Source organism: Xenopus laevis, chromosome 4L, assembly GCF_017654675.1.
Source record: "Xenopus laevis strain J_2021 chromosome 4L, Xenopus_laevis_v10.1, whole genome shotgun sequence".
In the NCBI taxonomy this organism is placed as follows: domain Eukaryota; kingdom Metazoa; phylum Chordata; class Amphibia; order Anura; family Pipidae; genus Xenopus; species Xenopus laevis.
This window is the reverse complement of record NC_054377.1, coordinates 111,839,424-111,851,829: the sequence shown is the minus strand read 5'-3', so window position 1 is coordinate 111,851,829 and position 12,406 is coordinate 111,839,424. Positions and strand designations below refer to the sequence as shown.

General features: G+C 35.9%; 1 protein-coding gene across 3 annotated transcripts in view; it reads right to left on the bottom strand.

Moving 5' to 3' along the window:
- Positions 1 to 3,394: 3,394 nt before the first annotated feature.
- The window catches only part of LOC108714465 (ubinuclein-2), a 30,310-nt gene continuing 21,298 nt past the window's right edge, over positions 3,395 to 12,406 (bottom strand). Inside the window, exons 16-17 of one of the 3 annotated variants that reach the window (XM_018258737.2) lie at positions 10,730 to 10,819; positions 3,395 to 6,173 (exon numbers count right to left, since the gene is read on the bottom strand). In XM_018258737.2, coding sequence (XP_018114226.1) covers positions 6,124 to 6,173; positions 10,730 to 10,819 — 140 coding nt within the window. In that variant the 3' untranslated portion in view covers positions 3,395 to 6,123. Of the gene's footprint in view, positions 6,174 to 9,944; positions 10,128 to 10,729; positions 10,820 to 12,406 lie in introns of those variants that run through there. The other 2 variants (XM_018258738.2, XM_018258739.2) reach the window with 2 other exon arrangements.

Genomic DNA, 12,406 nt, shown 5'->3' with positions numbered 1-12,406 from the left:
GATCCTCCATCGTCTTTATTAACTTTGTTACACACCTTCCCAGTTCTATATTGTCACTTATATGAACTGGATAATAAAATGAGCTTAATAATTTATTTAGCACTCACACGGGTTATTGGTATGTCAGTGAATATAAAATGCATACTTATATTTGTCTTCCCACTTTCTTCCATTCAGTTGTTTTCAGATTGTTCACTAGAATAAAGATTTGTTTGACCATTTGTCTAATATTAGCATTTCAATACTCATTTTTCACCTTTTTGTGTTTCCCCCAGTGCAGCTGGGACGGGGGGGAGCACCAACTCTGTTCTACAGAAATAATACATTAAGTTTATACATTTGCTTGTAGAATCCCTCATTAAAGGCAGCTGTTAGAATTGATACAATAATTGCTAATTTTACAAAGAGAAATGCTTCAACTAATGTAGCAAAATTGTAACTGTTCAGTATCTGCACCTGAATTAATGAGCTGCCAGACAGGAACATTAAACTTTTAAAGGGGAGGTTCACCTTTAAGTTAACTTTTAGTTTGTTATATATGGTAAACTACCCCTTTAATTTGCCACTTTGCTGCCCATTTGACTAGCCCTGTGTCACAAATCTAATGACATGCATGTATTTTAACTTGTTTTCCCATAATACTGTAACTGACCTAACCCCTATTGTCTTGCTTTAACACTTCTCAAGTTGCCTGTCATCCTTTCCTTAGTACAAAGCATCCACTTCAGATAGGAACAATCTATGAATTAAAAATGCATTGGAATTAAATGATCAAATTCATGTCCTTGTGCCAGAATTGTTGTACCTAATTTCTCCATACAAATTGAAGTACAACTTCAATTTTAAAATAGTGTTAATGGGTAAAATCTTTTTGAGTAAAATTTTTTTTCAAGTAGGGTGAAGAAAAAGAAAAGTTGCAGTTCATCATGAATTTTTCATTTGATGATTTTCTGGAGTAAACACGTTACCTCCTATTTAACACCAACTCAATTGTGAATTCACCCAGTTTCTAGAAACAAATACCATGCTGGTCAGCGCAGAGATTCACGGTTAAACCTGGACACAGGACAATTTCTAAAAATCTGTAGCTTCACCTTCATTCTACAGTATATCCTGCTACCACTGGTAGTTTCAAGAATCAAAGAGAGGAGATACTGTACACTTTAGGTACTTTCATAACTTTTTTACAGGATTAATGTCAGGACTTTAACTTGGCCGTTCAAACACATAAGCTTTCTTCCACTCTACACATTCTTTGTTAAATCAACCTATATTATTTATGGTTGTTGTCTTGTTCCATGGAGAATTCTTTTGACACTTTAGTTCACAGATGGATAGCATGACATTTTGCTGCAATTTGCTGGTACATTTCAGACTTCATAGTTCCATCAATAATGGAAAAAGGTTCTTGTGCTGGAATGCAATGTTTGCCTTTTGTAGAATGAATTCTTTTCTTGCAAGCCAAAAAGTTCTATTTTGGTCTCAACGGTACACAGGACATCTCTTGAATAGCCTTCAGACTTATCCACATGGTCTTTTGCAAACTAGTCAACGTTCTTTTTGGATAGTAGCAGCTTTCTCTCTTGAAGGTAGACTCATGAATATTGACATTTGGCAACGCAAGAGAGGCCTTTAGTTTAGACTTCGACATGTGTTCTTTGAGATCTCCCAAACACTCCTTGCTCTTGTGGTGATCCCCCCCCCAAGAAGGAAAAAAAAAACCACTTATTTTTCCTGCTTGGGTGCTATTCTCATGTCTACCCCTAGGTGGGTGACCCATGCCTTGGTATAATACAATGGGAAATGGAGAAACAATAGCCTTCTCAAAGCAGCTCCATCCAGAAGTGCTGGCTCCTTCTCAAAGCTCAGGCACAATGCACTGAGATGTTTGTCTCCACTCCAATATCACAACCAAAAAACTGTCATTTAGAAATAAAAATTGTGACAGAATCCCTTTAAGATCAGATTTGGATAAGGAAGAGCCATATTTCTGTTCTTTAAATAAGACAGGGCCTCACACACAAACTTTATAATCTTCCTAGAGGTTCACTTAGTTTCCCCATACACAAATATTTAACTTTGGATAATTTTCCACAAAAAATAAAGTGTAATGTTTTTGCCCAATTTGTTGAAATTATCTAGTTTTAGAACTTGAGTGAAAAACAAATCACATTTAGGTAATGTTTATGCAGAAATACTAAATATTCAAAAGGGTTCAAAAACTTTCAAGCACCACTGAGTGTATTTTAAAAACTATAACTCTAGCTTAAAAATACACCTTGCTATAAAATGTATTTTTATTCATTTAAGAAGGCCAAATATTACAAAAATATTTTTATGGGCCACAAAAGAGTGTGGTGTTAAGGGACCCTTGTAGCCATTTAGACTAGATTCAAAATTAGCCATTTCTTAATCAAATGATCACTATTACAAAAGGACAAGCCTGTGAATAAGCCATAGACCGCCTGGCAAGCTACTTTTGAGTAGTTGCTCAGGTTGAGGTACTTCATCTGCCAATAAATCTTACAAGCTGATCTAACGAGGCTTATTTCACATTTATGTCAGAGAAGATTTGGACATCAGATTTTTTTTTTTGCCCCACTGAAAAATAGCAGTAACAGTAATAAAACAGTTCTCTGAGAGGTAACCACTCTAAAAGAGAAAATCTCCTAGACTGGCACTAGCCCAAAGAGTAGAAAAATAGCAGCACTCCCAACTTGTAAAAATAAAACAACCTTTATTATTCATACAGCAGCTCCAGATTTATTTTTACAAGATGGGAGTGCTGCTATTTTTCTACTTTGAGCTATAAGGTATGAGGTATGAGAAGGTGAACACATCTTTTGCGTGATCCTCCCAGTAGAAAATACATATATTGTGTGCTGGAAGATTGTTGTTTTTGGTGACTAGCCTAAAGAGTGACTGAAGTTTATCAGAGCACAAGTCACATGAGTGAGGGCACCTGTGAAACTATCAACATAACTATCACCATGTCAGATTTCAAAATTAAAAGCAGCACTATTAACTGATGCATTTTGAAAAACATTTTCCTGTGAGATAATCCCTTTAATTCCTTGAGAATAATTTACCAAAACCTTCAACCTTAACCCATTTGTGACTGCAGCAATTATTTTTCCATTGCAAAACAGATAAAACATTGGAAAAAAGGCAACATATACAGACATACAGCAGTCACAAAGAAGGTTAAATATGATAGATAACGTACAATGTTTATTGTAGGTGGAGAGGGCACAAATTAAAATTGCAAAAAAGCAGTGGTTATTCTTAACAGCAGAGACAGAACATACCTTTTCTTTGAACGCGTCATAAATAATCACACCAAAAGCAACAAAAAAAATATACACATTACCGAGGAAAAAAAAAAACCACAATGTAGTTTTAATAGTTTTTAATATTTAAATACTAAGTTTCTGCACATTTCTCTTGCCCCAAAAATTGCACCCACTTAACCCCCCCCCACTCAAAAAAAAAATCTTTGCGTTTCCACAATCAACGGGATTCTACTGTCGGGATTGCCAGGGTTGTGGATATCCCTACTGCCAGAAAAGGCACCTCTTACGGACACATATACATAATAGACAGAACACTCATTTTTTAAATTTTTTTTAGAGACTACCTGGATCAATTGAAAAGCACGTAAAAATGTCACAATTTTATTTGGGATCCTCTTCAGAATAAGATTCACTAGTGTTGGTGACAGGTAATGAAAAATCGATGCCGAATTTCCTCTGAGTAGACAGGGTTATAAAGTACCTGGCACCATTATGAGAATTTAAACTAAAGAACAAGAAATAAAAGGCACTTAAATAGTGATCTGTAATTTCAAAGGGTAGATGGAGACTAAAACAAAGTAGTACAACATTTGCATTATGGAATAGTGAGAGCTGTGTCAATGACACAGACCCAAGATTCTAATTGAAACTTTCCCCAACAGTTCTATATTATTCTTACAGTTACTTCCGGTCTTGCGTAAAGCAGCATCCTATTAATTTCTAGGTCTGGTGAAAGTCAAAAACGAATTACCACTTGTATCCATTTCTAGCAATCCATTAGGAAATTAGACCCGCAAAAATCCCTGAACAAAATTGTACATAAAATGGTTGTGACTAAATGACTCTTCCAAGAGGATGATGATCTAACTCAAGTTAATGGGTTATTCGATTCAGTTCAACTGTTAACAGGACGTGTGAAGTGAAACAACTGTAAACTATTTTGAAGCTTTTTCTGCAAAGGTCAGACTTATAGCAGCAACAAGGACCACTTTCTACCCCAAAGTCCAAAACTACACACTGCATTTCTCCAATAGCCAGCTGAAATACAGGTCTTCTTGTGTTAATTGTGGTGGTTAAATATATATTTATATATAAAACAGTCCATCCCTTTATTGCCCTCCAAGCAGGAGAACTGGCTCATAGCAGTTACTCTTGCTAGATGTGTTTGTAACTGTGTTCAACTTGACTGGCTATAAGAGATGCAGGAAAACCAAACCCACTGCAATGCCATCTTGATACAATAACAGAGAATGTTCAGCAATGATAATGAGTCTACACAAATAAATACTATCATCTGCTATTAAGTAAGACAGAATTATTGCTTTTTGGTAGCAAAACAAAATTAAGGAAAGGGGGTGGCCAGATAAATGCTCTTTCAAAATAACTAAATTTCGGATGAACCAAGGCTCTAAGTCAAATAAGCAAGGCAACGGAGAGAGCGAACCTTTAAATCTAAAAGAGTTCATAGAGGAGGTCCAACTTAGAGGTCTTATGTGCTCCATTGTTCTTGTCCGGAATGTCAGTTTCACATAAATCCGTCAAAAGTAGAATTATGCAAGCATTACTGAATGTCCCTTTGGGATATTTAATTACCAGTGATAAATCCAGCAAAAATCCAAGTGCAGCTGATGAATCTCAAGTAACACTGCAGAGCATTTTTGAGACTTGAGGACCTTCCAAGCACCAGTCTGAAGCCCAGTAGAAGTTTACATGATTTTGCCTGCTGCTTTGGCAGAGGCCACTTTCCTCAACATCCTCCCTTTAACTGAACACTGTAAAATAACATATCTGAAAGAATGTAACTTGCATTGAAACATTGCTTTAAGTTTTTTCTTTTTCCAAGAATTTCGGCAGTGAAAAAAACCCAATTAAACCTTTGTTATTCGATAGTTAGTAACAGCAAAATAAACCTATGTTAAAACCTATGTTTAATTGTAGAGGGTATCCACCATTTCAGTCCTCTCTTTTCCTAAATTTCCTCTTGTAGGGTTACAATAATTCTTTCACTGTTGTTTAACTGGAAATTTCAGCTTGGTCATTTCAATGCGAACATATAAATTTAACTTTACTGCCGATGCAGCACTTGCTTCAACCTATGGATGAATTAATAAATTACCTGCTCAAGACAGGGAGATAAAATGCCCACACTAAAACACGATTTGCAAAGTAATATTCTAATATTTTTTAAAAAGCTACTTTTGAAAAATATGATTTTTGGATGATTTGGATATAGCTATCTATTATGGCAAGAACTAAAGACAGACAAGGGTGGGCGCAATTATAGATAGAATTACTTTCTCTAATGATCACATGTATTATTGAAAAAAAATAAGTTTCCACTCCTCATTTTGCTCCATTTCATCAATACCTGATATTTTAAAAGAGGGATGGGGACAACATGTTCACGTTTTTTGTTTTTTTTGTAATTGAACATTGTTAAGCTTGTGCTGTAATCCGTTCCATAAAATAAAATGGAATGCAAACTTCTGAACAATGATTGCACGGTCTTTATGATCAGCAACAAAAATAAGAATCTATTTCAATGTATTAGGGAGGGGGTAGTATGCTTCCATCATTTTGTGCATCATAAAAAAACCTTTTGTAGATTTGTAGCACAGTCTTATAGCCAGTCATGCACAGCCCAGTCTTTATCCAGTCTTCTTTTTGATCAAGTAATTCTTCTGCTCTGCACAGTGCTTGGGATAAGATTAATGTAAACATAGACCGCACATGGCAGCTTGTGCTGCTGGAAAAGCACTTTCTGATATGGCAGCTCCTGGCCAATCAGAAAAACATAAACCTTTGATCTCTTCTTTCACTTTCTTAGCTGTCACCGATTTTTACGTGGTAGTTTTGCGTCTCCTTTATTTTGACCCCCATCTGTAGAAAGGGAAAATAAAATAAAGACTAGTGAGATTCAGTGTTTGAAAGCATGTATAATGTAAAAATAAACATGCTTAAAGAGATACTGACTTCAGAAATTAAACCTTTTTTTTTTTTTTTTTTACATCTACCATAACCCGTCTATGAGGGGGCTGCCATATTTGTGCAGCAGGAGTCCGTTAGCATTAGAAACTTTAACCGACAAGCAGAGATGGGACAGTCAGGTTGGAAAAACAGTCCGGTTTAGAAACTTCAACAACTCTCTCAGCAAAAAACAATCAGCATTACCTATAGGTAACTTAATGTACATATTTTAAAAAGTAGTTTTTGTTAGTGTCAGTATCACTTTAAGAGTTTAAGAGAAATAGAATTCAGTGCATTATCTTCCTGCAAGTTTCCCTGGGTCATTCATAAAATGCCCAATGTGCCACAAGCCTAAAGGAAAACGGATGAAATGAAAACTGCAAATGTGCAGAGCTGTACAGAGCAGATATTTGTACCTCCTGAAGTGTAATATAGATTATATATTTTTTAAACCCACACATTAACTATTTATCTGTGTACGTAAGTGAATTATTTTCGATCAAATTTTACATACAAGAAATGTCCTTTATAAATTAATTTTATATATAACTTATCTGTATATGTGCAATTAAGGGTGCATTAAAATATAACACTGCTGTCCAACACAAAGTGCTACCACTTTATTGTGGTATCTCTTAACCTACAGGAAACCAGTTTTGTGATAATAGTGTCCCATTGAAATCAAAATTACAAAACGTTTTTTTATTTGTACAAACTAAAGGGAAACGGCCATGAGGAGGAGAACGCCAGAGAGTGCTAGTGGGGGAACAAGGGTAGGCGAAAGAGGAAGAACGTACTTGGCACCCCACTTCGTTGCACCCTAGGCACGTGCCTCTGCTTCTTACCCTTAGTTCTGGCCCTGGCTCTAATACTTCTAATCTTCTAGGCAAAAGGGGCCTCAAAGGGCTACATTAGATCTATCAATCAAAATCAGACTACTGAATGAACAGAGAATGTAAAGAGACAGATGTTGAGATGGAGATAGCAAAGATTAACTTGATTATTTCAGACAATAGGTCTGAATTTTTAACGAGCGAGACAAAGCTTATAATAAATGCTTATTTTTGCTATATTCCCCCTTTACCATCTAATATGGGGTAATGGACAGCTCTATAGATAAACAAAAACCCAATTTAGCTGCAGGCTGCGAAACTCACTTCTAACAAAGAAATGCCACACACACTCACACTTTAATATGCATGTGTACTACATGGCAGATCCTTGTAGTTCTTAAGAACTGGCCCTTACTAATCATTTCATAACTCTTGGATGGTGACAACGCTGTACAGTGAACTACTTCTTGCTATCCAGCTGTTACAAGTTTGATGCCTACTTTTCTGAAAATTAAACTAATATTGATAAGCGTACAGTTTGATAAAGTGACCTTTTCTTCTAACTGCCGTTTTGCTCCTGACCACAGTAAACACATTACCCTCAATGCAAAAACTGGCTTTAGTAACGTTTTTTGCATGGTACTTCATGCACAAGATTGATATTGTTTATTGTGAGCTCAGAGGTACATCAATCTTGTTAATGAACTTTTATTTTTTCATAGAATGTACCATGCAAAACGGTAAACAGCCATCAATAAATACCAAATCTACACAGTTTAGGCTGGAGGAGGTAGAAGATTATGGTTTACATTTTCAGAAAACTGTTCTAATGCAAAACCCATACTGGTTACAGTGGGTCTACCTGGACAATTTTCATTTCTATTTTCACTTACTTGAAAATGTTGACAGTGCCAACTTTTGGAGGATATAATAACCAGAAAAAAATTAAAAATAAAATATTGGAAATGTGTTAATAAACGGATTTCATCTCTTATTAGAGAGTGAAAGATTTGTGGGACCAAGTTGTTTAAAAACATGTGGAATTAGGCTTTTGAGCTACAAAGGTAAACTTGGAACTGTTGCTTACGTGACTAAAGCTGGCCATAGATGTAAAGATTTTTTTAAAAGATCCGATCGTCATCGTGAGACCACTATTATGTCAAAACAACCGTACGAATTGTCCATCAACTAAAAAGACCATTTACCAGGAAAACAAAGGGGAGCTGCTTGCTTGTCCCTGCAAACATAGATAGATTGCACTGGGACCGATTTTTTAACCTGGCGGATCAATTTTCTGACAGATGTCGGCCGAAAAATCATAAGATGTACGATCGTTCGAATCCCAGTAACCACACAATAATTTCGAAGGATTGGTCGGACTTCACTAAAATCAGTCGTTCGGCAAGAAAAACCTTTGTGTCTATGGGGACCTTTTGGGAGGATAACTGCAATTCCATATAAAGACATGAACATTCCAGCAAAAACAAACACAAACTGTTAAGTATCCCCATTGGTTTGATGCATGTGAGACAAAAAAATTCTGCTAGTAAAAGAGTGTATTAAATAACGAACAATTTCAAGAAGTGTTTCTCCAGTCAAAAATATTCTATGAGGGTGAAAAATACTTCACAGGCTACAGCCACTTATAAAACAGGAAGTTGTGGTAAATGTATAGATAGAGATTATACAAAAGGGTAAAATGACCAATTAAGATACAGTATAAAGGGGTTCTGTCAATTTTTATTGTTAAATTATACTGCGTACATTGCAAATAATCCATTCTACCATTTAAAACATTATTCTTGAACCGATACATGCATTTTTTTTCTATAGTTGCAATAGTGGTGTATAGGCAGCCATCTCAGGTCACTGTGCCTGAACTTGAGCTTTCACAAGGAGCCAGCACTTCACAATGGAACTGCTTTCAGAAAAGCTTTCTTTTTCTCAATTTAACTGGAGGAATCACAGCTGGAGCTGTAATTTTGTTACCTTCCTATTGTTCTGTTGATACAACAGATAGGCTGTGGGGGGGCAACATCACCCCATCCTGCAATGCAAAAGTAAAGAGTGACTGAAGTTTATCAGAACACATGGGCACATAGCGGAGGGCACCTGGGAAACTAAGATCTTGTCTAGCGGTACATCTAAATTACATATTAAAAAAAAAAACTGTTTGCGATATGGAAAATGGATTTCAATGCAGGATTCTGCGCTATTAACTAGTGCATTTTGTAAAAAAAAGTTTTCCTGTAACAGAATCCCTTTTTAAAAATAATTTTAACGAGAAGTTATAATGTACAGGTTTTGACCTTTTAGATTATAGAATTTATGTAAATATATATTTTTCTCAAACAGGAGCGCATAATTAGTATTAATATATGTTTCTTCTCTGCTTTTTATGGCTAGGCTTGGGTATAAGCAGTTTCTAAGTTTTAATGACACTGAATCTAAGCATAGAATTGCTTTAAGTGCTCAAAACTAATTATGAAAAAAAGTTCAGTGGCATTATCTTGTGTGGTTTTGTGTTTTTGTTTTCTCCATTGTTTCTAACTTAGCAGGTCGGAGGTAAAATGCCTCTTTATTGAGTAGGAAGCTTGCATCAATAAAGAAAAACTGAAGTCTTATGCAAAATCTAAAAGTAGAGTTAAGCTGGCCATAGATGCAAAGATCCAATCGCACGAATCTCCATTTCATATTATTTTCGGGCAGTGTGTGGAGTGTCCCGACATTTTTCGTGCCATGGCAATCTGTCGTTCAGACGATCAGACAGGTTAGAAAATTTCTGTCGGCTACTGATAATATCTCTGCATGTATTGCCGATCTAACTATATCAGAGGGAGTCTGTCACTAGCTTTGGTCAGACATAACTTTCGTACGATTGCTGTCAGGGGCAGAACATCGGCTGATCTGTTCTTCTACCACTTTATTTAATCTGAATGGTTAGTGTCAGGTCGGGAGATGGCAGCGAATGATCGTTCGTCCAATGTGAAGGTAAATCTGCACATCTATCGCCACCTTTCAGCTAAAAAAAAATCTGTTACAAGAAAATAAGACAACTCAATAATTAGCTTCCTTTGCTAGGAAATGAATAGCAACAAAATATTGATACATTTCCATATGTATTTGAGTAACTAACATTTAGAAACAAGTAGAAAACTGGTTGGCTATGGCTTGATGCTTTAAACTCTTTTGTGTGGATTTACTTGACAGCACTTCGAAATTCTTTAAAACCGCCTTTAATAGTTTGCAGTTATTTGCACAGCAACATGACATCGGGTTGCTGTGCAAATAACTGCAAACTATTAAAGGCGGTTTTAAAGAATTTCGAAGTGCTGTCAATGGATATTTATTTGCTTATCATGGGAAAGCTGCTGTGAACAGGCTCCAAGACGTGCACTCAAAGTGACTAATTGGAATTGCTGTGTGGATTTACTTGCCACCAGTAAATAAAAAAAAACCAAAAAAAAAACCAAAGGACTTTGCTCATACTTTAATGTGGAAAAAGCAATATAGCGCAGAATGCCAAAACTAAAGGAAATAAATCTACCACCCCTTCCCAAAATGCAATTTGATGTAAAGAGTTTATATTTCTAAAATGAGGCAGCCATGTGACAGCTGTTTGGGAACTTCCCTTACCTGTGAACTGTTGTTGCAAGTGAGGAGGCAAACTGGAGTGAGATATCGTGGGTGTGTGTGGAGAGGTGGTCTGTAAGCCTTTTAGTAAATCTAAGAAAGGAAAAACAAAAACGAAAGGAAGACAGAAGGACTAAAGAGCAATGAGTTCCCAAGAACAGGTTTGGCATGAGTACACTACTACGTGTAAGGTAGAACAGAATGAACATGCCAGATCTGGTGCAAGGAAAGAGCTTATCAGCAGGATACTTATTTACAGATGATTAATACCAAGGCCACATTAACAGAGAGCCAATCTCCTTTACCAACAAGGCAGGGGAACACGCCTGTTGGAGGAAAATCATCTTTGTCATAGAAAGGATAAACTTGGGTGAACAGAGAATACTCTGCATCCTTAAATTAATAACTGCCTGTGCATGCTCACAATTATCCTTTACATCTATTCTACAGCTATTGCATTAACCTGCATGTAACATCCTATTGACAAAACACAAATGTACTAATTTACTAGGATTGTAATAATTAGTGGAAAAAAGCATGCTCTCAAAAGCAAAAACATAAGGGGTTTGAAACGGGTGCATTACAAAACTTTCCCTTTTACTTTTTATTGAAGGGCTGAAGTTTTTTTTGTTAAATGTAAACGTTTCTTCAGATTCAGAATATGTATATTATATATACAAGGAACTATTAGGGAGATTGAATATGCCATTCACCTTAAGTTAATATTTAGTTTAGTACATTATGGAATGGCACATTCTAAGCAATCTTTCAATTAGTCTTCGTTATTTATAGGTTTAATTATTTGCCTTTTTCTTCTGACTCTTTCCAGCCATCAAATATGTGTCACTGACCCCATCTAAAAAAAAGTGTATAGTTATTGCTACTTATTACTCATTTTTCAATTTAGGTCCTCTCCTTTTCATATTCCAGTCTGTTATTCCAATCAGTGCACAGTTGCTAGGATAATTTGGACCATAGCAACCAGAATGCTGAAACTGAAGAGTTGCTGAATATGAAGCTAAATAACTCAAACACAAAAAAGAAAAAAAATTAAAACCTATTACAAGTTCTCAGAATATAACTTTCTCATCATACTAAGGGGGTTATTTATCAAAGTCCGAATTTGACTCAATATTTTCTGCTACAAACTCCAATCAAATCCCCTCCGTTTTTTTACGCTTATTTATTACACTTTCCCGAAAATTTGCTTTGCAGGAAAAAAAAATCAGATTTTCACGATGTTTTTTAGATTTCCCATCTGTTTTTCACGGTTTTTTTTCCCGGAATTTTCAGCAGAAAACTTCAGGCTATTGCACAAAACTCAGCGCACATCAAAAAATCATTGAGACTTCACCCATCTAATTTTTTCGTGATTTTTCATTCAGCGTTTAGTAAATAACCCCCTAGTTTAGAGGTGAACAACCCTTACAGGGATAAGAAAGACTTGCCAAGACAGTAGCCTGGCTCTCCGTTAGTTTAAGAGCTTAGATCTATGGCAACACCCAAATCCTGGCTATTGTCTATCTGGAGTGGCAAGAATTCTGAGATGATGTGTTTCCTGCCAGCATTGCTACAATAAAAATAAGGATTCTAGAGATTTCCTTCCGCTAGTTTTCACCTAGTGGTAGAAGGAACATTCTATTACTAAACAAAATTTTGAAGTTATGGATTAGGGTTAAA